General features: G+C 35.3%; 1 protein-coding gene across 1 annotated transcript; it reads left to right on the forward strand.

Annotated features, from left to right (window-relative positions):
* The first annotated feature begins 3,291 nt into the window (after nucleotides 1-3,291).
* Nucleotides 3,292-7,148, forward strand: LOC149155103 (dirigent protein 11-like). Its single transcript, XM_089440515.1, has 2 exons — nucleotides 3,292-3,401; nucleotides 6,208-7,148. The coding sequence occupies exon 2, from the start codon at nucleotides 6,280-6,282 to the stop codon at nucleotides 6,814-6,816; it is 537 nt and encodes a 178-aa protein (XP_089296641.1). The 5' UTR covers nucleotides 3,292-3,401; nucleotides 6,208-6,279; the 3' UTR covers nucleotides 6,817-7,148.
* The last annotated feature ends 17,788 nt before the right edge of the window (nucleotides 7,149-24,936 follow it).

The following is a 24,936-nucleotide window of genomic DNA, read 5'->3' on the forward strand; positions in this document are numbered from 1 at the left end:
TGCTCCCAAACCTGGAATTTATGCCGAAAAAGTTTACACTTCTTCAGGGAGAAGGTGTATCGCATGCCCGGAAATGGAAAGAAAACCTCTCTGTGGGACGATCGCATTATGGATCGTGCTCCGCTATCTGAGTCTGAAGACATCACAGATATAAAGGAGTGGTTCCAACGCGCTGGCATCAATAGCGTCTACGATCTTTCTAGGTGGGATAGCAAAGGCAATTGGTGCTACTGGGAGTTCCAAAGCATCCATGTTAGACTCTTGCAGCAACAAAATTGGCTCATCGAATTGCTTGAAGAGGCAGCACCAGTTCATCGAAGCATGAAGGATGCATGGGGATGGGGACACCCATGAAGGTATACCACAACTGCTAGTTACAACCCCCTTCACCCAACAAAAATCAACAATCATTCGCCCAGTTTCTGGAAAAACGTATGGGATCCTGGAGGTCTTCCCAAAGTCAATTTTTTTTTATTTTTTTTATTTTTTATTATTTATTATTTATTTATTTATTTATTATTTATTATTTATTATTTATTATTTACTATTTATTTATTTATTTTTATTTTTTTTTGTGGATTTTGGTGCATAACAGAGTCCTAATAGGAGAAAATATGGCCAAGAGAAGCTACGCAGGACTGCATAGATGTGCCCTCTGCGGAAGTAATACTGAAACAACTAAACACCTATTTATTGACTGCTATTTTGCTAAAGAAGTATGGGGTTACATTCTCCATGAACTCCAGATTTTCCCCTCGGGCCATGATTCTATAACAGAGTTATTTGCCTCATGGAGCCACCTATATCCCCACAATATTCTCACTAAATGTCTATGGACAGAATTTGGATCATCATCCGCAAATATCTATGTTGGCAAATTTGGTTGACTCGGAATGAACAAATTTTCAAAGAAATCTCTTTTACTCCCTTGAAAGTAGCAACCAAAGAAAAATCCCTCCTTTTAGAAGTAGTCCAGCAATCTTACCTTAAAGAAGACCTCACTCTCCTACCTGAAGAAAAGATATGGTTGGATTCTCTTTCCCCTATGCCTCGAAAGCTCCCCTTGGTCCCCCCATTGCAAAGCATGAATGGCCAAAAAGAGATTCTGACATCACTTTCCAAGATTGGTGGAGGAAACAACATCTAACCTCAATTTTCTTTGACGGGGCTTCCAAAGGGAACCCCATTGCTGCTCGAGCAGGGGGTATTATGTACTCTCCAGATGGCTCAATAAGGGATTTCTTTTGCTAGGGTATTGGGCAAAAAACCAGCAGTCAAGTAGAGATTCTAGCTCTCCTCAAAGCATGCCAAATTGCAAGGGAAAGAGGCATCAAAGGCTTTCAAGCATTTGGAGACTCAGAAATACTAATCAAAAAACTCAACATGGAGGAATTGTTCAATAATGCAAACCTCAACAAAATTCTCAACAAATTAAAGAGAACCCTACTTGAATTTGACACCTACAAATTCTACCACATTCTAAGGAATTCGAACAGTGAAGTAGACCTCACGGCAAATAAAGGGTGCGCCCTTCAGAAGGGACAGCTCAACATTAATGACAAGATATCATACCAATCTTGCTTCTCTTGACAGAATTGTAACCCATCCTAGCATAAGAAAGAGGATAAGGAGAACTGTACTCTTGGTTGTTTAGGCTTTGGCCCAACCATCTACCTTCAAATAAATAACATACTCATTTGAATTAAAAAAAAAAGAATTATTTAAATTTAGTTGCACATGTCATTAACAATAAGGTTAACACAATTAACTTCATTAGATTAATAATAGATTAATTATTATTAGTTATTATTAAATAAATTATTGTCCCTAAATATATTATTTCTATTATTATCTTTTCACATAAATTACATATTATAAGTAATAGTATAACTAACTGTTAATTTAATAATTCAACTTAATTATTATAAGAAATTTTTTTTCTTTAATATTGTTTATTATTAAAGTAATTAAACAATTAAATATATTTAAAATTTAACTATTAAAGATTTATCCTTTCGATATAATACTTAATCAATTTATTTTAATATAGACACACACACATATATAATAAAAATTAAAATAAATATTCCTTTTATGTAACTTTACTTTGAATTTAATAATAATATAACTAATTATTAATTTAATAATAACTTTAACTTAATTTAAAATACAATTTTGCCTCTTTTTTCTAGGGTCAGGTCCAACTAGCCATTTCCTATTCTAATATAGCTGTTAGTTAGTAAATTTAGCCCTTGAAGTTTTGCTCTCTCTATTTAACATGCAATCTAGATCTGATCCTTCAACTTGTCGTGAGGATGAACCACACTAGTTGGTTCGAAACACATCGACAAATATACTAGTATGGTGCTCTTAATCTTGACATGGATCACAGAAGATTTAATTCAACTAATAAATAAAATGATTATTTTCTGAGTAATTTTTATTAATTTCCTTAACCTAAAATTTAAAAAAATATAAATTTAAACATAGAATCGGAACGTGAAACATAATTGCATTATTGAATATCCCCTCACACCCAAGTCAAAAAAATCATAGTAATTAGGTAGTGATTGACACCTAATTGTTCAACTAAATATGAACCACAAGAAGAGCATCTTGATTAGTACCAATGTAACATGATGTTCGCAAAAGCCAAATAAAACAAAAGAAGAGGATCTTGGCAGATATGTCAATGCAATTTGTGTGTTCAAGAGAGCGAAACCATTGCGGAGAGAATCTGAAAGCTATGTTGTTTATAGTTCGTAGCATCTATTTATTCATGAGCGACGCAATACTCCCTCACAGAAATACACACACCTACTTCTGCCATTCTTGTTCGATGGCTTTCAAGTCTCTGTTTCCCGACATGGCCGTCGCCATCGGCGTTGTCTTTCCTCAAGCAGGTTCCTACGGTTGAAGGCTACGGTTGAAGGCTTAAAGAAGAGGTGTCTATAATGCGATTTTTTGGACATTTTAATGAAGACAGCAGAAAAAATTGAGGTTAAATCTTGATTTGTATTATTTAAAATGGTTTTTTAACTGCATTTTTGGATTCAGCACCCTGAAAAACCCCTGAAACGCTTTGATTGTGCAGAAATTAGCTATCAACATGCCATTCCAATAAATTGCTCCAGGATTTTGACCTGAAAAACCCACAAAAAAACTTCCCAAAAGGCGCATTATAGACAACTGCTAAAAAAAAAAATGGTGTTTTATATGCACGACAATGTGAATGGAAACAACGTTACGGCCGTTACGGCCATCCCAGTTGAGGGATCAAATGGTTCTTCTTCACCTCCAGGCGATTTTGGAACGGTCGTAGTTATCAGCGATGTTATCACTAAAAGCCCGCAATTAACCGAGTCCGACTCTCAGAATATTGTAGGTCGAGCGCAAGGAACGTACGTCAATACAAACCTTGATAATGGGCTTGATTTTTTAATGGTTCTAACACCAATCTTTCATAATATTTTTCGGTATTAAATGTAGAATTTTGGAAAAAATTAAAAACTCTAATTAATTGATCAAAAAATTAAAAACTATTACCAAACTAAAAATGTTCAATAAATCCATATTACAATAAATATAAATATAAATTAAATTTCATTACTCTTAATATTTTATCTTTTATTATTTAATTATAAGTAAATAATTTAAAATTTAAAATAATTTAAATTTTATTATAAATATATTAAATTTATGTAATTAACTATAAGAATTTCTAATACTTTTTTCATGGAATAATTAATCACTTTTATGCCCAAAATTTACTGTCTACAAATGCCATAAACAATGCTAAAATCACTTTCCTCTCCCATTATTTTACAAAAGGTAAAAGATAATTTTAAATAAATTTTCTTAAAATATTTTTCCATGCTCTTTTATATATATTAAAAAATATACAATATATTAATATTATATTTTTTCATATTTATTAACAATATAGCCAAATATGTATACATTATATTTTGGGCATTATATTTTGGGTATTTATATATATGTGAAAATATCTAAGAAATAAAGATGTTACATATTAATTTAAAAGCTTAGAATTTAGTTTATCATACTAATGAAATTTGTGTAAGTAAGAATTTTAAAATTCACTTTAGAATATTAATAAAAATAATTTCATATATATAAAAAATATATTAGATGTAAATTTCGATGGGAAAATATTAACATAATTGATGATATGTGATTATCAAAGCCATAATACTATACCATTAAGTTATTATTTCCTCTACAAACTCCTTCCCGTCTTCTTATCATAACATTAGAATTTTACCCCAAGTCCAACGGCTCTAAATGCATAAGTTCTAATGACTTCAAGCATGAACTTATCTCAGTAGAGCGTCATACTTCTAAATGCATCACCCAACCAATGGAGAGGACGATATTGCATCACATTATTGCATCTTGTTTTAGGAGTTACACAATGTTTACAACTAACTTGTGGAAACACACCATCGGATTGTTGGAACACTGAAATTGGTAGATCAAGGTAGTAGCATCTTCCTACCATAAAGTTAGCATCCTTCTAGAGGAAGGTTCTTTTTTCAAGTTGACGTACATGTTTTTCCTTTAATTTCGCAAAACAATTTTAGCAATAAAAGATATTATTAATGTCATGCTAGTTGACAAATTTTGTTGAAAAACATTTATCAATTTTAGTAAGGAGATCAAATTTTAAAGACAACCTTCGATCCATAAAATAAGTGAGTTAATATATATGCAATATATCATTGAGAATATCAAATTACAAATTTTAAATATTATGTATATTGAAGGGCTCATCATACTCTAAATCTTAACCATATTTGTAATATTTTGTCTCAAAATTCTTCACATTGTTTTTTTTTTTTTAAGACATAAATACACTAACTAATATAAAACATACACCATGTTGAGGTTGGCATCCTTGTTGAAATATGATTTAATTTGAATTAATTAAATATTTGCCTAGAAAAATGGTTAATAGTTAGTTTATGTACCGAGCATGACCATATATATAGGACAGATTCACATTTTAAATTCATTTAAAAAGTAAAGGAATAATGTTGAGTAATAGAGGATCCAAATACAAAATCGATCTTAACAAATATAACAAAATTCAATGAATTGGATAGAAAATGTGAAAAATATGAATAATAAAATTAAATATGGAATAGATAAACACATTTATTATAAAATACTAATGTCACCATAATCACCCAACATAGCACTTAAAATCATATGATCCAATAATCATATTATGCAATAAAGCATCTTTGATGATTTCTTTTATTTGATAGACCTCAAAAGGATTTTTCTAATGTAGAGACATTTAAGTTCATATTACCCACTTTGAATAACTATCTACTTTTAAAGCAAGAAAACTAAATTGATTTAACTACATAATGAAGCTTTCTATTATATAAAAAAATATATATATATATATATATATATATTTTAGAAGGTTAATAACCCATGAATTCTTACAATGGTATTTGTTATAAAATTCTAAATAATTATATTTATCAGTTTTTCTCTATTCAAATCATATCATAATTATAATAAAATATATATTCGGGCAAAGTCATAAAATCTTCCAAACTGTGTTGCAAATCATAAAATCTTCTGAACTTTGTTTCACTTTTGTTTAGGTTAAATTTACTTTAAAATAATGTTAACCAATTTTTTAACTCAAAACACAAACAATTTTGTTTTTTTACGTTGAGGACTATGTAATCCTCTATAATGTGTTTTCCTAAGTTTAAATTTCAATAAATGAAGACAATATTGCTCACACTAAGTAAATATATTGCATACTTGGGTGGAGGTACACTTTAAAGTTTGAAATATATGAACATAATATTACTTATAGTAAGTTGTCATTTAGTAGGTACAGATTTTGCAGTGGTTAATCTCTATGTGAGATATGGCGATCATATTATACATTTTGTGAAAAGGACCATTCATCCACTATCCATCATATATATATATTTTGTATAGAATCTTAAATTTCAAAGTTAAATAGTAGAAATTGAGTACCAGCCATTCGTACCTGAGCATCTTGATTATACCATGTTATGTACCGTTGACAACAAAAGCCATATAAAACAAAACAAAAACGAGTATCTTTACAAATATATTTATGTTTTTTACTATTGAGCGGCAAGGCCATTGCGGCGAGAATCTGAAGGCTATGTCGTTTATGATTCGTAGCAGCTATTTATTCATAAGCGGGGCAATCCTCTCTCGCACAAATAAACCCACTGCTACTTCTGCAACTCTTTTTTAATGGGTTTCTGGTTTCTGTTTCCGGCCATGGCCGTCGCCACCCTCGTCGTCTTCCTGAAGGCGGCGGCTTCTACACGTGAAGGTGAAATGAATATGGTGTTTTATATGCACGACAATGTGAAAGGAAACAACGTGACGGCCATCCCGGTTGCGGGATCAAATGGTTCTTCTTCAATTCCTGGCCATTTTGGCACGGTCGTCGTTATCAGCGATGTTATCACTATAAACCCGCAATTAACGCAGTCGGACTCTCGGAACATTGTAGGTCGAGCGCAAGGAATGTACATCAATACAAACCTTCAGACTGGGCGTGATTTTTTAATGATTTTCACAGTAATCTTCAACAATATGGAGTACAACGGAAGCACGCTGGAGCTCCACGGAACTGATAGGTTCGATCAGCCACAGCGCGAGTATGTTGTAATTGGAGGAACGGGTAAATTCAGATTTGCTCGCGGTTATGCAGTTGTTACCACTGAGTCCCTCTCTGGCCAGAATTCTGTTCTCAAATTCAACACCACTCTTCGCACTCATTAATATTATACGTTTTGTTTACTTGCGTCAACTTCCGCACTGTTTTCTGTCAACTGCCGTGATAAAGTCCGGTGGTTTAACCTTTTTTTTTCAGCACTGAAGAAGCCTGGAATAGCCGTAGATAGAATCTTTTATCAAGATTATTTAGCATAGTTTTGTTTGAGGTTGGAACCTGGGTGAGGAGGTTACCATTAAGTCCTTCTAACCTTTCAGTTATCCACTTCAGCTATACATCGGTTGACAAAAATATGGTGGTATAACCTATTTTTATGTTTTTGAGATTGGAACCTGGGTGGGGAGGTTATCATTAAGTCCTCCTAACCACTTCAGCTATACATTGTTGAAAAAAATGGTGGTATAACTTATTTCTATGTTTTAGAATATAAATATATATAGTTAAGGAGATTATGATTTTTTTGTTAATTAATATCTATTTTTGAATATATAAATAAATTTAATATTTTAAAAAATTATGAGAAGTTGAATGAATTAAAAAATTGAAGTTTAAAATTTTTAAAAAATTCTAGTAAATTTGAACAAAGTTAATAAAAAAATTGCCCAAAACCATTTCTTTCATTAAACTAATATTTAATATTCTAAATGATTCAATAGGGTGGATTTAAAATTATGGGTAGAATTTTCAAAATAGTAAATGTACTTTTATTTTTTAATAAATTAATCTTAAGAAAATTCTCAAATTAAAATATTGTTATTTTTCTAAATATTAAAATTTTAAAATTTAACTTAACAACTTTAAATAACTACAAATTCATAATTTAATTTAAAATACCTTTACTTTCAAATTAATGCGTTAAATTATATAATAAATTTAACAATTTTAAAAGCTCTGATACATCTCACACACAAAAAAATTTAACCAAATAAGTTTCCCCCAATATCATCAAAATTACATTTCCCTTTTCGTTATATTGGAAAAAGTATAGGGTGATTCTAAACAAATGCGTGCTCCCATTTCACTATTTATATTATAATAAAGGAAGACTTTGTTAAAAGGGAAATATAATTTAAAAAGAAAAGCAAAAGGTCGTACATTTTCTTTACAAAAAGTTAATATCTCCGAGAAAAAACCCATATGTGCCTCACTTCTAATTAAAGAAAGTTACTGTGAAAAAATTCAGTGAGGTTAAAAGACTTGACTTATGAATCTAAAGCTTCTGGGCGAACAATTGTAAATGAGAAACAATGTTTCAAAGTCTATATGCATTGATTAAAGAAGACATAAGTGGTCGACGCCTTAGAGACCATCATTGGATTCCCTAGTGAGCCACAAAGTCAATTTCATAAGCTAAATAAAGATATGGCAAAGAGCCATATGCATTATGTTACAGGCTTTCTACAGACAGACCATCATTGGATCCCCTAGTGACCCACAAAGTCAACTTCATAATCTAGGTTAAGATAAGGCCAAGACCATATTCATTATGTGAGGTATATCAAAGGGAAGGGGCGAAGAAGCAAGAACATTATGTTTTTAGTTTAGAAATTTAAAATTTGTTTTATTTTGTAAAAGATATGGTATAAATGCGAAAATACAAAAAATGTTCTTTAATATTAATAAATATAATTGTGTTATATAAAAAAATATATGAAATGTGAATTTTAATTACATGGGATTAATATAGTGTATTTTTAGGTTATTATCTAGTTTTAAAATTACTATCATTAATATTTTTTGTGATGCTTACTAGTTTAAATGCATTAACTTTTAGCTTCAATGAGAATAGTATTATAACTCTAATTGCCTCAACCAATAAGTGGAGAGAATGATCTCGTATCTCTTTTGCACCAGAGGAGTCGAACAATGTTTATAGTCAAGTTATAGAAACAAATTATGGGATTGTTTTATCATTGACATGGATAGATCTAGGATAGTCTCTTTGTTATAAAGATAGTATTGATGTAGAGGAGGGTTTCTTTTGGGACTTGATATTAATGTTTGTTATTTATTTCAAATATATTTACTAGAAAAATATACTATACCATCATGGATTTAGTTCAATAATTGAGTTGACGAACATTTATCAACTTATGTAGGGAGATCTAATTACCACTTTCGATTGATAGAATAAGTAAATTAATGTAGTCTGGTATATCATTAAAAATGTTGAATTGCAAATTTTCAATATTATGTATTGAAGGGCTCATCATACTTTATATTTTAACCATATTTTTATTGTTTGGCCCAAAGTTTATTGGCATTGATTTAGTTAGATGTTCTTCCTCATCGACTTAGCCAAGTTCAATAAAAAAATCATAGAACTTGCAAAGTTGGTAATCTTATTGAAACATGATTTCATTTCAATAATTTAGTATTTTCTATAGAAAAATAACTACTGGTTAAATCCTCTACCATGCATAAGCATATATAGGATAGAATCACATTTTAAATTTATTGAAAATGTAGAGGAAGAGAGTTCAGTGGTAGAGGATACATGTTCAACATTGATCCTAACAAATTTAGTAGAACTTAGTGAGTTAGATAGAGGATGTGAAAAATTGTTAGATAAAAAGATAACAAGAACAAACATAGAATGGGTAGCAGTAGAACACTAATGTTACAATAACTACCGAGGATAATACTAAAAACTTTTATTAGGATGATGCAATAGGACCTCCTTAATGATTTCTTTTTATTCCATGGAGATGAAATGAGAGTTTTTCTATAGTTGACACATTGAGGTTGAAACTAATATTATTCCGCTTGAACATCTTCCTAACTTGAAACAAGAAAACTAAGTTGACTTGACTTTATTTCAAAGAAAGTTTTTGAGTTGTGTAAGATGTTGACATAGGTACAAGGAACCCGTGGAGTGCACAACCCCTATAGTTCTTAGAATATTCAAAACAATTATATTTGTCTAATTTTCTCCTCTATATAATGCATATCATTATAATTATGCCTATAGCTATAGTGAGATTTTCATGTCTATTTTGAGGAAACCCATTAGATCTTTCCGTTCTTGTTCAAATCATGTTGTTTAGATTTTGTCAAAATAGTATTTTAGATGAAAACATTTTTTTTAACTGAAGGCACATAATCCCATATATGTAATGTGTTGTTTTAAAGTTAAAACCCATAAATGTGACTTAACTTGCATTATAGTAGTTACATTGTTATAGAGATGGATATGTTTGTTAGTCTTATTCTAATGAAAAACTATAACAAAAAAATTATGATTCCATTGCATGCCTTGAAAATCATGTTATCATTATAGTAAGATACATGTCATATATATCTTTTTAAAGAGAAACTATGAAATCTGTCAAATTTACTCAATCCACTCAACTTAAATATTTCCTAAATAAATCTTACAATGTAAGTAACATTTTACTTTAAGTCAAGGCCATAGTCATATGAAAATGGTGTTTGGATTGTAATGAAAAACCAAAAATATTAGTTTATTGCTTGACATGTCATCATTTTTGTATGTTTTTGCACACTCATGTTGATTGCTAGGCTCATTTTAATAAAAAACTGAGAAGAAAAGTTGAACCTATTTTATGTGCACTAAGGTCATATTGTTGAAATTAGAAAGATATATGTTATCTAAGCTTAATTGTTAAAACAAATTAATTATATCTTCCATAACTTTCTCAATTATCCAAATATAAATAAGAACACAACAAATTCGAGATGTAACCATAAATATAGAGATACAACAAAAATAACACTTCATTTCATTAATTTCAAATAAGACTAGCTCGCGCAATGTTAGCTTATCTCTAAGAAGAGATGTGGTGGCTACATGTCTCTGTATTGTATTACAATGAGGCTCAAAGGCGTATTTATTATTGAGAATCAATGGAAATCCCTAAACATCAGAAAAGCTAACCCTAGGAGATGAAGTGCCAAACTATGGGCCATGTTTGAGTAAATTGGTACATCAACTTCCCAACATCGTAACTTTGGCATGCGATCTCTGTTTGACAGACACAATACCTTCTTAGAAGGATCTATACAAGGAAAACAACTTTCGCGTGGCCAACAGTAATTTATGCCTCGATGTGGAAAAGATGCTCCCCCTCCTCCGAATATTTGGGATCATTGTTATGGATCTTGGTTGTGGAAATAGTGGCGCTGGGCTCTACATCAATAGTCTGCTTCCCTTTGTCATTCCTCTTGTCAGGTTCTGACTCACGGTCAGAATATGCATACGATTTTGAAGCCTTCAACATGGCCACCAATGACTTCTTGGCCCGACACTCACTTCTGTTGTCAATGGGGCTCTTATATAACTCACACCACTTTCATGTGTCCTTCTTTGACTTCATGGTGGTTTTATTTTCTTGCAACATCAACAAGTTGTCTTGGGTCACCCCGCCTTGTCTTTGTCATTGGTTTTGCGGTTTCGGGATGCATTTCCCTTACTTCAGATGCGTGGATCCAAAGTCTCGCTTCTTCTATTTAAACTTATGCTTGATATTGATAGCATATCGGTATATTGTCTAGGAACTCCATCTTGTACTGGATGTACATATGTAGGTAGCCGGAGTATTTGAGTACAAAATTTCGCTTAGAATCGTTGATACCCAACTTCGTGTGAAGGGTATGCAAAATATTGGTAAACTCTGACATGTCTTGGTCCCTTCCCTACCGTAGCATGGTTCACTTTATGTCTTTATCCTCATAGCTCTCGACAGGGTAGTACTGCTACCTGATGGCATTGTGGAATGAATTCCAAGTGCGTGAGGCAAAAAATAGACAGGGTGTACTTTTGTCCTTCTTCTCACAGTAGGTTTCCCACCAGTTCTTGATGTCGGGAAGAAATTTGAGAAGAGAAAAAGGAATCTTTTCCCCACTGGAAATATCATAAATAGAAAAATATCCTTATAGTAGATTTAACCAGGTATCTACATTGTCTTCATCTATTTGGCCCTCAAATATGGGAACATCATAGTTTACTTGTACCTTGAAAGGTGTGGCACTTCCAGAGTAGCTGGTGGAAGTAGATGCATCTCCCTTGGGTAGCCGCTGAAGGACCTGGGAAAAGTTGTCCATCATCGTGTTCCTCTCTCATTCAAGGGCTTCCTCGAGAAATATTTTGAAAGGATCTCATGCCCCCTTTTCTTTGTTTCGTTCCCCCATGGGATGTCCTCGGTATTTGTGAGGATAGTCTTACAAAGGTTTGACTAGGTCGAGCCCTAACTCCTTGTATCTCGACCTCGTTGAGGACACGCAAAAAAAATTAGAGAAAGAGAAAACCACTCTGATACCACTAATCCAAACTCAAACAGGAATGCAAAAAATTACATATATAACAACAAATATAGAGATGCAGTAGAAATAACACTTCATTTCATTAATATCAAACACTAAAGTATGCTTACAAATAGAGTGGAAATAAGACTAGCGCGAGGGATGGCTACATGCCTCTGAACTGTGTTGCGATGAGGCTCAAAGGCCTATTTATTATTGATAATCAATGTAAAACCATAAACATCCAAAAACCTAGCCCTAGGAGATGAAGCGCCAAACTATGGGCCCCGTTTGGGTAAATTAGTACATCAACTTCCCGTGGTTGCAACTTTTCCATACAATCTTTGTTTGATGAGCACCTTACCTCGTTAGAAAGATATATCCGTGGAATAAAAATTTTGAGTGTCTAACATTGATCGAACACCCACGTTGACTGCAGCTTTCCATGAAAACGTCATTTAAGGGCTCAAAATGAGTTTGGAAGTTCAGGACCCGAAAAACTACCAAAAATAGTAAATTGTGCTACAAATAAGGAAACTAAAAAACTGAAACAAACAATGGTGGGGGTCCAAGTGGAATAGGCAGGTGGTCACCAATATCCACCTAGATCATTCCCCCCCTTCTTAGGAATAATTGGTCCCCATTGTGTTGAGTTTCTTCATTAGATGAGGAAACTTCTGCTAAACATGGTCCCTAGTGAGCCACTTGCCTTGGTGCAGGAGTTGTCCAACCTCCACAACCCGATATAGTTGGATCTTATGTTGGCGAGTGTTCTTGACCTGTGTGTTGATAATCTGATCAGTTGTGGCATGTTCTGTATAGTATGAATTTAACACTCTCTTGGTGTGAGTTTTTGTGCACTATCCAATGTGTCAAGTAATGGTGGGAAGTATGGTCGAAGGGAGTCTATATTAAACATTAGGTGCAGGCCAAAGAATGGGGGAATGCTGAGCTCAAATGCATTGTCTCCTACAACCTTGGTAATGGTGTAAGGACCATATCATAGTGGTTTGATATTTCGATAAGCTTTGGTAAGGCATTCTTTCTACAAATGCAACTAGACTTCGTTGCCCAAACGAAACTTGTGTGGAATCCGATGTTGATCATGTCACTACTTGTACTTGATATTTTACACAATGAAGTGGTGATATGTCGGCCTATTTGGTAGAGGTTCTCTAAGAGTCAAATCGAATGAATGCTTGACCTAATGGTGAACCCGTACCCCTGTGGCTTAGGAGAAGATGTCCTTGTATTCTTTCATGAGCATATCCACTTGCTTCTGCTACATGGAGGAACCCTTCCCAGGGGATATGGATGTGGCCATGATCTTCCCCTTACTTTGAGAGTGAACTAGAAAGAAGATAAATTTCCTAGTCTGAGAGATGATCTTACTGCATTTCTTAGTAGAGATCAAAGAGGTGGTGACAGGTGAGGCTAGTTCTGGTATCCATTATAACGTATTACCCAAAGAAATAATCAAAGAGTGAGGTCTAGACTCATATAAAGCATGTGACTTTGACAAGTATGGTTCTACTAATAATACATCACAAACGTCAAGAGGAGAAACATCACATAATACCTCATCTGTGAAGGGCTTGATGCTTTAGGGAAGGACACACTATTGGTTGACTCAGAGATCTTGTCCTTGATGAAGCCACCTGATGTTGTACGGCTGCAGGTGTGTTTTGGTTGGTAGGCCCAACCGCTTCATGACATCTGCTAAAATGAGGTTCTTTTAGCCCCCACTTTCAACAATGAATTACAGCGGTGAACAATTCACCAACACTTGTGAGTGGAAAATATGCTCCCCCTCCTTTGGATATTTAGGCTCATTTTCATGGATCTTGGTGGTGGCAACAGTGACACTGGGCTCCACATCAATAATATGATTCCCTTTGTCATTCCCCTTGTTAGGATCTAACTCAGGGTCATAACATGCATATGATTCTGAAGCCTTCAACTCAACCACTAGTGACTGCTTTGCCCGATACTCACTTGCGGTGTGAGTAGGGCTCTTATGGAACTCACACCACTTTCTTGTGTCATTGGTTGACTTTGTGGTGGTGTTATTTTCTTGCAGCCTTCATGGGAAGTCTCGTGTCACCCCACCTTGGCTTTGTCCTTGGTTCTGTGGTTTGTGGACGCCTTTCCCTTGTTTCAAATTTGTGGAAGAAAAATCTCACTTCTTTTGTTCAAACTTCTGCTAGATCTTGACAGCGTATCAGTATGATGTGTTGAGTGAGGAGATTTCTATGAACTCCATCTCATCCTGGATGTACCTATGTAGGCTACCGCGATATTTGCGTATAAAATGCTGCTTAGAATCCCTTATGCCCAACTTCGTGCGAAGGGTATGAAAACTATTCGTAAACTGTGGCACGTCTTGGTCCCTCCCTTATCGTAGTGTGGTCCACTTTATGTATTTATCTTCATAGCTCCCGAAATGGTAATACTGCTCCTTCATGGTGTCCTAGAATGACTTCCAAGTGGGTGTGACCGAAAATAGTGAGGGTGTACTTTCGTCCTTCTTCTCACAGTAGCTTTCCCACCAGCCTTTGACGTAGGGGGCAACTTTGAGAAGAGAAAAAGTAATATTTTCCCTGCTGGAAAAATCATGAATAGAAAAATATCCTTCTAGAAGATTTAACCATTTATCTACATTGTCTGCATCTATTTGGCCCTCAAGTATGGGAATTTCAATGTTTACTTGTACCTTAAAAGGTGTGGCACTTCCAGAGTAGGTGGTGGAAGTAGATGCATCACCCTCTTGCAGCCGCTGAAGGATCTGGGTAAACTTGTCCATCATCACGTTCCTCTGTCGCTTGAGGGCTACTTTGAGTGAGATTTTGAAAGGACCTCCTGCCCCCTCGTATTTTTTTCTTCCCTCATTGGATGGCATCGGGAATTATGAGACGTGTCTTGCAAAGGTTGGACGAGTTTGATCCCTAACTCCTTATATCTCGACCACGTTTGGGACATGCAAAAAAATAGACAAAGAGCAGACTGCTCTGATACCACTGATCCAAATTCAAACAGGAATGCCACAAATTACATATATAACCATAAATAAAAAAATGCATCATAAATAACACTTCATTTCAATAATATAAAATAATGAAGTATGCTTACAAACAAAATGGAAATAAGACTAGCTCGGGCAATGGTAGGTTATCTCTAAGAAGAGATGTGGTAGCTACATGCCTCTGAACTATGTTACAGTGAGGCTCAAAGGAATATTTATTATTGATAAACAACGGAAAATAATATACATTCAAAAACCTAACCCTAGGAGATGAAACACCAAACTATGGGCCTCGTTTGTGTAAATTGGTACATCAACCTCCTAGGGTCGTAACTTTGGCATACGATCTTTGTTTGATGTGCAAAAGACCTCATTATCAATATTTATCAGAGGACTACAATTTTTGAGTTATCAACATCAATGAAGTACCCATGATGGTCCCAATTCTCCCAAAAAAAATCGTTTAAGGGCTCAAAAAGGCTCCGAAAGTTGAGGAACCGAAAAACTGCCAAAAATAGTAAATTGTGGTACAAATAAGGAGACCGAAAAAATAAAAGAATCTTTTGGGGATTAAGATTCCATTAAGTTAGTATCAAGTAATCCTCTAGGCTGCATGTATGCATTTAGGTTTGCCAGGACTTGAGCCATCCCTGTCTCAAAATCTTACAAAATATCATTTTGGGGACTCATGGTTGATGCTTGAGGCAGTTCTTCTTCATTTTCCAGTTCATGATCAAGGTGTTGTGCACTTTCCTATTCTGAGTCCAGTCTATCCTCTTCCTCAGGTTCTTGTCCTGAATTGGCCTCTTCCCTAGGTTCTGATTCTGAATTGGCCTCTTCCCCGGGTTCTGATTCTGGATGACGTCCTTCCCCTTGTTCAAGTTCTTCCTCCGGTTCCGACTCAGACTACTGTATACTAATTGGCCTGGATGGTTCTATAGGTTGCTTGATGCTATCTACAGACATTCTCTAGACTAGATATAACCTTGCAGACCACCTGTGTTTGTGGGGTTCAATGCTTTAGAGGGTAAACCTTTTCCTTTTCAGAACAGGGCCCTGTTGGCTTATTGCCAAAATTTCAGGACTTTGAATTACAGGGTTTTGGCTAATCTCCAGGGGCACTATGAGACCATCCCAAGTTAAGCTTTGTTTAATGAGGTTGTGGGTAACAATTAGTCTTATCAATCCATGGTGGCTAACTACGGTTTCCGGGTGCCTAGCCCGTCTTATTCTATCAGCGGTATCATGCAACAATAAATTCAAGAAAGATGGCAGATTAACAATGATATTTTGTTTCAAAACAACTAAAAGTTTGAGTTGTCGTGGTCTTACCATGTCTTGTCATCCATCACAGGTAATGTACCTCTAGACAATATTTTCCAACTCACGCCATGGTTCTGCCAGGGAAGATGGTTGTGTACCCTTGCCTTTCTTGCTTAATTCGTCACCTGCATCTCTGAAAATGTCCACCGTGTCTTGTAACATTATGTGTTTCTTTGGCCATGTGCTTCCTTCCATCGGTAGCCTAGATACTTCAGCTATTATAGCATCTGATACTATAATTCTTCTACCTCTCACCAAGGATTTCTCATTCTGTAGATGCTATGGAAATTCAATAGCGATTTCCTCACTAGTGGGCTGAAATCTTGTGAAGTATGCTATCCACCCTACGCGAACCAGAACTTCTCTAGCTCTGTCAGAGATTTCTAGCAGTAGAGGTTCTCGACGCACTGACATTCCACCCTAATGCTTGAGTTCTTCCTATTATTGCCAAGGATTAGTGCAGAGGAGAAAACACAGCAACAAACATCAACAGAGAGATAGAACAGTAAGTAAGTTGTAACAGCTATGTTTTCCAATTTTAAATGAAAATTTGTAAATTCAAGGACTATTATTTTGCCACATGTTGCGTGATCATAGAGTACCATATCAACCTATGAAATCCAATAAGGTGTGATGAAGGTCCCCTCCCTCCTTTGAGATGAGAGGTCGCCTACGACCAGATGGACGGGTGAATGTTGTTCTGACAACAATGTACAAGGGTGAAAGATACAACATTAATATGGGACATAGTACTTATATTAATGAGAGGACTCTAAAAGGTATGGATATTATGAAAACGAGGTGTGTAATGATGGTTATTGACAATAGATAAGATGTGTTGGTTCATGATAGGTTATGCGGTAAGGAAAGAGGATGACAATATGCAAGAAAAATGCTTGCTGATGATATTCTAGCTGCAAATGATATGATGGATTAAAAACATTAACTCATGCATAAAGGTTCAAGGTAGGGAAAAATTAAGGAAATAATTCTCCTGATAAAAAGAAAAGTAAGAACAGGGTATATAATAATTATTGATGTTGAAAATGGAACTTCAATACCATAAGCAGAGCCTATGTTGCCAGCAGGTGTCCATAGGCTCGACAGAGTTTCTTTCTAACCCATATTAGCCAGGATCCTCAATTTATAGTTAGAGAATTTCATTGTTGTTTCTACAAAAGAGATCAGTGTGCTGGCATGGTAACCAGATGACCACATTTCCATTCACCGGGAAGTAGAAAAAAGTGATCAGGTCGGTTCGTGATGAGACCTCCTATTCCAAAGATATTTTATCCATCCTTTGGATCATAACCCTGGTGTAGTGGCCATAGTGGGAATGTCACATTGCTATATCCTTATGAACATGGTAGGCTGGCTCTTAATGAGACCCCCTATCCTCTATTTCTAGGAAAAATTTGTTGTTTTTACACATTTTTATAATAAATAGAGAGAGGCTTAGTACTCCTTTATAGCAGGGATGGTGGATGAAGTTGAACATATCAATAGAAAAAAATATACCCATAATCTCACTTATAATAGGTAGAGAGGATTATAACCAGGAGGGGTGGAACTAGCATGGTAAAGATGATCAATCGATATTATATACAGCAGAAATCAATACAATAAAGTAATATATAAATAATTGTGTCCTTCCCCATTATTTTTAAGAAATCTATCATCAAGAAGCTGTCTTGTTAAAGATCATAACGTTAAGGATATTCACCTGCTTTAATAGAATCCATAATTCTCGTCCTTATAAAGGTATTGTACTTCATGCCATGAAATAGAATCGGAATAATGGGGCTGAGATGAGCTAGGAATAGTCTTGGAGTGTTGTTCAACTTTACAAAAAATGCAAGGAAAAAGGACGTCGTTTAAAAAATCATGACTTTAAGAAGAAAAAATGTTGGTCCAAACAAGGAACAGCAACAAATTCTAAAAGAAAGGTAGTATTTGAACAATAAACAACAAAAAGTGATGTTTCGAAGTTGGAACAACAAAAAAACAAGTGTTGTTCTGAATTGGGAATAGCAAAAACAAAAGTGTTGTTCTGAAGTGGGAACACCAAAAACAAAAGTGTTGTTCCGAAGTGGGAATGCCAAAAACAAAAGTGTTGTTCAGAAGTGGGAACAACAAAAACAAAAGTGTTGTTCCAAAGTGGGAACAACAAAAAGAAAAGTGTTGTTCCGAAGTCGGAACAACAAAAACAAAAGTGTTGTTCTAAAGTGGCAACATCAAAGACAATCGTGTTGTTCCAAAGTGGGAACACAAAAACAAAAGTGTTGTTCCGAAGTGGGAACAGTAAAAACGAAAATGTAGTTCCAAAGTGGGAACAACAAAAACATAAGCGTTGTTCCAAAGTAGGAACAACAAAAACCAAACGTGTTGTTCCGAAGTGGGAACAAAAAAAACCAAACGTGATGTTCTGAAGTGGGAACAACAAAAATCAAATGTGCTATTCTGAAATGGGAACAAAAAAAATTAAACATGTTGTTCTAAAGTAGGAACAACAAAAATCAAATGTCCTATTTCGAAGTAGGAACAACAAAAATCAAATGTGTTGTTCCGAAGTGGGAACAACAAAATTCAAACGTGCTATTCCGAAGTAAGAACAACAGAAATAAAAATTGTTTTTCCAAAAAGGGAACAACAAAAATAAAAAATGTTGTTCCAAAATGGGAACAACAGAAATCAAAAGTGTTGTTCTGAAAAGGGAACAATAGAAATAAAAAATGTTGTTCCGAAAAGGGAACAAAAAAAGTCAAAACTACTATTCCAAAATGGGAACAATAGAAATCAAAAATGTTGTTCCCAAAAGGGAACAATAGAAATCAAAATTGTTGTTCCGAAATGGGAACAACAGAAATAAAAAATGTTGTTCCAAAATAGGAAAAACAGATATCAAAAGTGTTGTTCCGACAAAGGAATAGGAGAAATAAAAAATGTTGTTTTGAAATGGGAACAACAGAAATTGAAAGTGCTATTCCGAAAAGGGAACCACAGAAATGAAAAATGTTGTTCCGAAATGGGAACAATAGAAATCCAAAGTGCTATTCCGAAAAGGGAACAACAAAATGAAAGATGTTGTTCCGAAAAGGGAACAATAGAAATCAAAAATGTTGTTCCGAAATGGGAATAGAAAAAACCAAAAATGTTGTTCCAAAAAAGGGAACAACAAAAATCAAATGCGCTTTTCCGAAAAGGGGACAATATAAATCAAAAATGTTGTTTTTAAAAGGGAACAACAGAAATCAAAACTGTTGTTCCAAAATGGGAACAACAGAGATCAAAAATGTTTTTCTGAAAAGGGAACAACAGAAATCAAAATTGTTGTTCCAAAATGGGAACAACAAAAATAAAAAACATTATTCCGAAATGGGAACATCAGAAATAAAAAATTCTATTATGAAATGGGAACAATGGAAATCAAAAATATTGTTTTGAAATGGGAACAACAGAAATCAAAAGTGTTGTTCCGAAAAGGGAACAGTGGAAATGAAGAATGTTGTTCCGAAAAGGGAACATCAGAAATAAAAAATGTTGTTCCGAAATGGGAATAGTAGAAATAAAAAATGTTGTTCCGAAAAAAGGAACAACAAAAATCAAATGTGTTGTTCCGAAGCGGGAACAACAAAAATCAAACGTGTTGTTTTGTAGTGAAAACAACAAAAATAAAAAAATAAAACTTAGAAAATCAGATCAACAATCATATTTACAGTTTTTACAAAAAGGAACAACTTTTTACAATAATGAAGCTGTCGAAGGATTTCCTTTTGTAGTTAAGATTTGCATGGTGGAGTCTTCGTGTATCTGTTGGTAAATGGATTCTCTTGTGAGTGGTTTTTGCTATAGGTGTACCCAATGCCCATTTGCTTTGAAGGAAAAAATAGACCCATCAATGGTGGCCAATGTAAGAGTGTCATTATCATGTACTTCCTTTATTTCATAGGGGCCTAACTATCTTGTTTGCCGTTTTCCAGGGAAGTCTTGAAACCTAGAATCGTAAAGAAGAGCCCAGTCACCCTCTTGAGATGTCTTCTTAATTAGGGAATCGTGCCACTTGGCTCTTTGTTGTTGAATGAGTGCAATATGTTGTAGAGCCAATAGTCGAATTTCATCTAATTCATTTATTTGTTTTAGTCTGTTAATCTCGGCTTCAGTTAAATCCAGTCCCACTTCTTGGGCTATCCTTAGTGTCTGTATCTAAAATTCTATGGGGAAAATGGGTTCCTTACCAGATACCAACTGATATGGAGAGTATCTAGTTGTGTTCCTCCAAGTCATGCGATATGCCCACAAGGCCTCCGGCAGTCGAGTCACGCAGTCCCGTCTGTGCGATGAGACTATCTTTGTTAGAATAGCTTCCATTACTTTGTTGGTACTCTCCACCTGCCCGTTCGCCTGCGGGTGATACAGGGAGGTAATTCTGTGAATAATGTGATGATTCTACAGTGTAGCAGCAATATTGTGGCCTACAAATTGTTGGCCTCCATCAGTAATTGCTTCTCTGGGTAAGCCATATCACACAAAAATTTTGAAAAGAAAAGCAATCATTGTTTCCTCTATCGCTCTTAGTAATGCCGCTGCCTCCACCCATTTAGTCACATATTCTATTGCAACTAGTATGTATGATTTCTGATTAGACAGTGGGTTGATCGACCCAACGAAATCTAACGCCCATCGCTCAAAGGGTTCTATCACCAGCTATGGATGCAGGGTCATCTCATCAGATTGGCGAGGGCAGCCTCTCCTTTGGCAACTATCGCATACCTGGAAAAATTTCTTAGCATCCTTAAAAATCGTGGGCTAGTAGTAGCCCATTTGCAAAATTTTATTTCTAGTTCCGCGGTCTACAAAATGTCCACTGCAAGGTCCATCATGGCAGGCTTTTAGGATATCATAAATTTTGTCTTCCCTGATACACGTGCGGATGTGCATATTAGCCCCTGTGTGAAAAGGGTATCCTTCGATGCAGGAGAACCGAGTGCTTTAATGTACTATTAATTTACTTTCTCTGGGTGCTAGATGTTTGGGCAGTTTTCCTACTGCTAAATAATTTGCCACATCTGCGTACCATGGTGTTTTCACGGCCACAGCAAATAGGTGTTCATTCAGGAACTGGTCTTCTACCGCCATTGCATCATCTGTTCTTGGTACTCGAGAGAGGAAAACTGCCACAAGGTTTTCCCTCCCCGATCGATCCTTTATAGTGATGTCAAATTCCTGCAAAAGTAGTAACCAAAGTGTCACTCTTCCATTCGTAATGGGTTTATTAGCTAAATATTGTATATCAAAGTGATCAGTATACAGAACTACAGGGTATCCAGTTATATAGTGTCTGAATTTGTAAATAGCATAAATAACAACTAAAAACTCTTTCTCTGTTACTGTATAGTTCAACTCAGCAAGAGCTAAATTTTTTCTAATGTAGTATATAGCATAGGGTTTATTGTCGTCTTCTTGGCCAAGAACTACTCCAATAGTTGAATATGATGCGTCTAATGAAATCTGGAATAATATATCCCAATTCGGCCCTCATAATACTGGTGTTATTGAAAGTAGCCATTTCAACTCTATAAAAGCAATGTCACATTTGTCACTGCATATAAAATCAACATTTATTGTTAAGGCATATAATGGTGCAGCAATCTGATTTTTTATAAATCTACGAGAATATCATGCAAATTCCAGAAAAATATGTACCTCTATTTGAGTGCAGGGAGTACCTAATAAGAGCATTACCTGTATTTTTGCTAGATCTACCTGAATTCCAGAGTATGAATGAAATTACCTAGGATCAAGGCATCTATCGTCATCATATGGAACTTCTCGTGGCTTAAGCAGAGCCTAGTTGTGATACACCGTTCCGGGGCTTTCTCCAATATATGTAATGTTTGCTCAAAGTTATCTCCACAGGGTGTGAAATCATCCACATATACCTCCAATCCTTGATTTATCAAGTCTGCAAAAACACTGAGTATGGCTCTTTGGAATGTGGCAGGTGCGTTACACAATCCAGAAGGTAATACCCTGTAAGCAAATGCTCCTCATGGGCGGGTAAAAGTAGTTTTATCTAGGTCTTCAAGGGCAATATGAATTTGCTTGTAGCCACTTAAGCCATCCAGAAAAGAGAAGAATTTGTTCCCTACCAGCGTGTCTAGGAACTGATCGATGAATGGAAGGGGAAAGTGGTCTTTTTGCATCACTTTGTTGAGTTCTCCGTATTCAACGCCTATTCGCCACTTCCCATTGTTTTTAGGGACCAGTACTAATGGAGAAACCCATTTACTGTCATATATAGGATACATAAAATTCACATCTAATAGTTTTTGAAGTTCTTCTTTAACAATATACTTTAGCTGAGGATTTAATCTACGCTGAGGTTGTTGAATGGGTCTCGTGGCTCTTTCAGTGCAAATGTGATGCATATATAGTTGAGGGTCAATCCCTTTCATGTCTGGGTAATCCGAAGCAAAAGCTCCTTTATATTTCCTACGGACTTGAATAAGTTTCTGTTGTTGGTCATCACTCAAATTACTGTTAATATTCAGGATCTTCCCTAGATCGATTTCAATAGGTTTGCTATTATAGACAGTTGTTGTTGGTGTTGGTTGGTCATTGATATCTCTCACAGAAGCTTCTTCAATTTCATTGTCAAGGACTGCTTTAATCATGTGACATTTCAAACTAGATATTATAGCAGGATGATTGATAAAGGTATTAATGACATCGTCTTCTATTTGGCTTTTAAATTCAATGGCATCTGCCACAGTCAATGGTGACCGAATATTTTCCATTAAATATGTTATAGGTTGCTTCCTAGTTTTTACAATGGTTAGACTTGGTTGAGCAGGAGGGTATAAGGCTAGATTCTTCACATCATTCCCTTTGGTTATGTTCATACTGCCTATTTGGTAACTGATATAAGCATCAACGGTTGCTAACCAAGGTCTTCCTAAAATTAAAGGATCTCCATCTAGTTGGTTGCTAGGTTTAATAATCAAAAAATATGTTGGATATTCCCAAGTGGCTACAGAAACAATCACATCCGGTAATGCTCCTTTTGGTCTAATGACTGAGCGGTTAACAAGTTCCAGAAAGGTAGTTGTTGGTTCCAATGCTGTGATGCTAAGTATTTCACAAGTTGTTGTTGTCAGAATGTTAATGGCTGCCTCTAAATGAACTAAAGTGTTAGGAAAAGAGCGGCCATTTATCTGTACTATGACAATGGGGTTTCCCAGGTCTTCATATTTTACAGGTGTCTCTTTGACTAGTAATAAATCGGACAAAGTCCCAACAACATGGACAGTTGAGGTTATTTTTGTTTGCCTCATAGAATTCTTTATACACAATTCTTTAATAGTTTTGGCATATATTGGAATGTCTTGAATATCCTGGAGGGGTATTTTAATACGGATATTCTTCAGTTCACCCAGAAGATCAAATTCAAGATGTTCAATTGGGCGTGGTATCATCAATCTTTCTAGGAATGTTGGGGAAGTAGTTATGATCTATTCGGGAGTTTTCTATCTGACTCTATCCTCCCCTTGTCGATCATTTACAGTCAAAGGCTTATTTGGGTGTGGTTCTTTAGGTTGCAGGTTTTTATCCTCGTTTAGAGCGATTATGTGTCCAGATCTTAACTTAAGTTCATTACACTCTCTCAACTTTTCTTGAGGGTCCAGACCTTAAATGATTTCCATTGACTGGATCAATATGTTGTTGGGATTTGGGTTGGGTTAGGCTGGGAATTGTGGTCATATATTAGATTGAGGATTCTGCTACAACGTATAAGGTGCTAGTAAAGTAGGTTGAGACAGAGGAATTGTCCCCATAGGCTGGTTCGTGGATCTTTGCCAGTTTGATTACTAGTTTTGATTTTGTGAGGTGGACGAGCACCATTGGGATGGGTAGGGATTGTTCTGCTAGAATGGTGGAGGGTAAGAGGGATTTGACCAATGATTATTTGGATTTGACAGGTTGGGCCATGGTGTCATAGAAAATGTTTGAGGTGGCCAAGTAGAGAAAGGTGGCTAGTTCTGCCATCCTGCCCCTGAATATTGCTGAGAATTATATTGCGAGGGAGGAAAGGATGAAGATGGATCGGTAGGCATACCTATCTGACATGCTTACCATTCATGACGCTGGTTCAATAGATATATTGGTTATGCTTCTTCTTTCGCTTCCTTGAAGATTGCTTTTAATCTTGGGAGTGATAGGAAACTTTCTGTGGCATGCTCCTTGGTACATATGGCACACGCTTGTATCATATCTAGTGGATATTCTTTATGACAATGTTTTTTCTGCAACAGGGACAGAAAATAGCCAAGTTATATTCTGCTTCGATCTGCTTTCATTTAGCTTGTATGATATCCAATTGTGTCGTCAAGGTTCCCAAGATATCAGGCTTTAAATCCTCCAATAGATTGTTGATTTCAACTCTTGTAATGCTTCCGCTTGAGGCTTTGCTATCTCTGGTGATCACATCACGTCTGGCTGGTTTCAACCTTGTACTACCCCTGGAGCACCTGATGCACAAGTCTATAATATTGTCATAATC

This window comes from Pinus tabuliformis, chromosome 9 (assembly GCF_031772625.1).
Source record: "Pinus tabuliformis cultivar Carrire ecotype Pingquan chromosome 9, CPIR1, whole genome shotgun sequence".
Classification (NCBI taxonomy): domain Eukaryota; kingdom Viridiplantae; phylum Streptophyta; class Pinopsida; order Pinales; family Pinaceae; genus Pinus; species Pinus tabuliformis.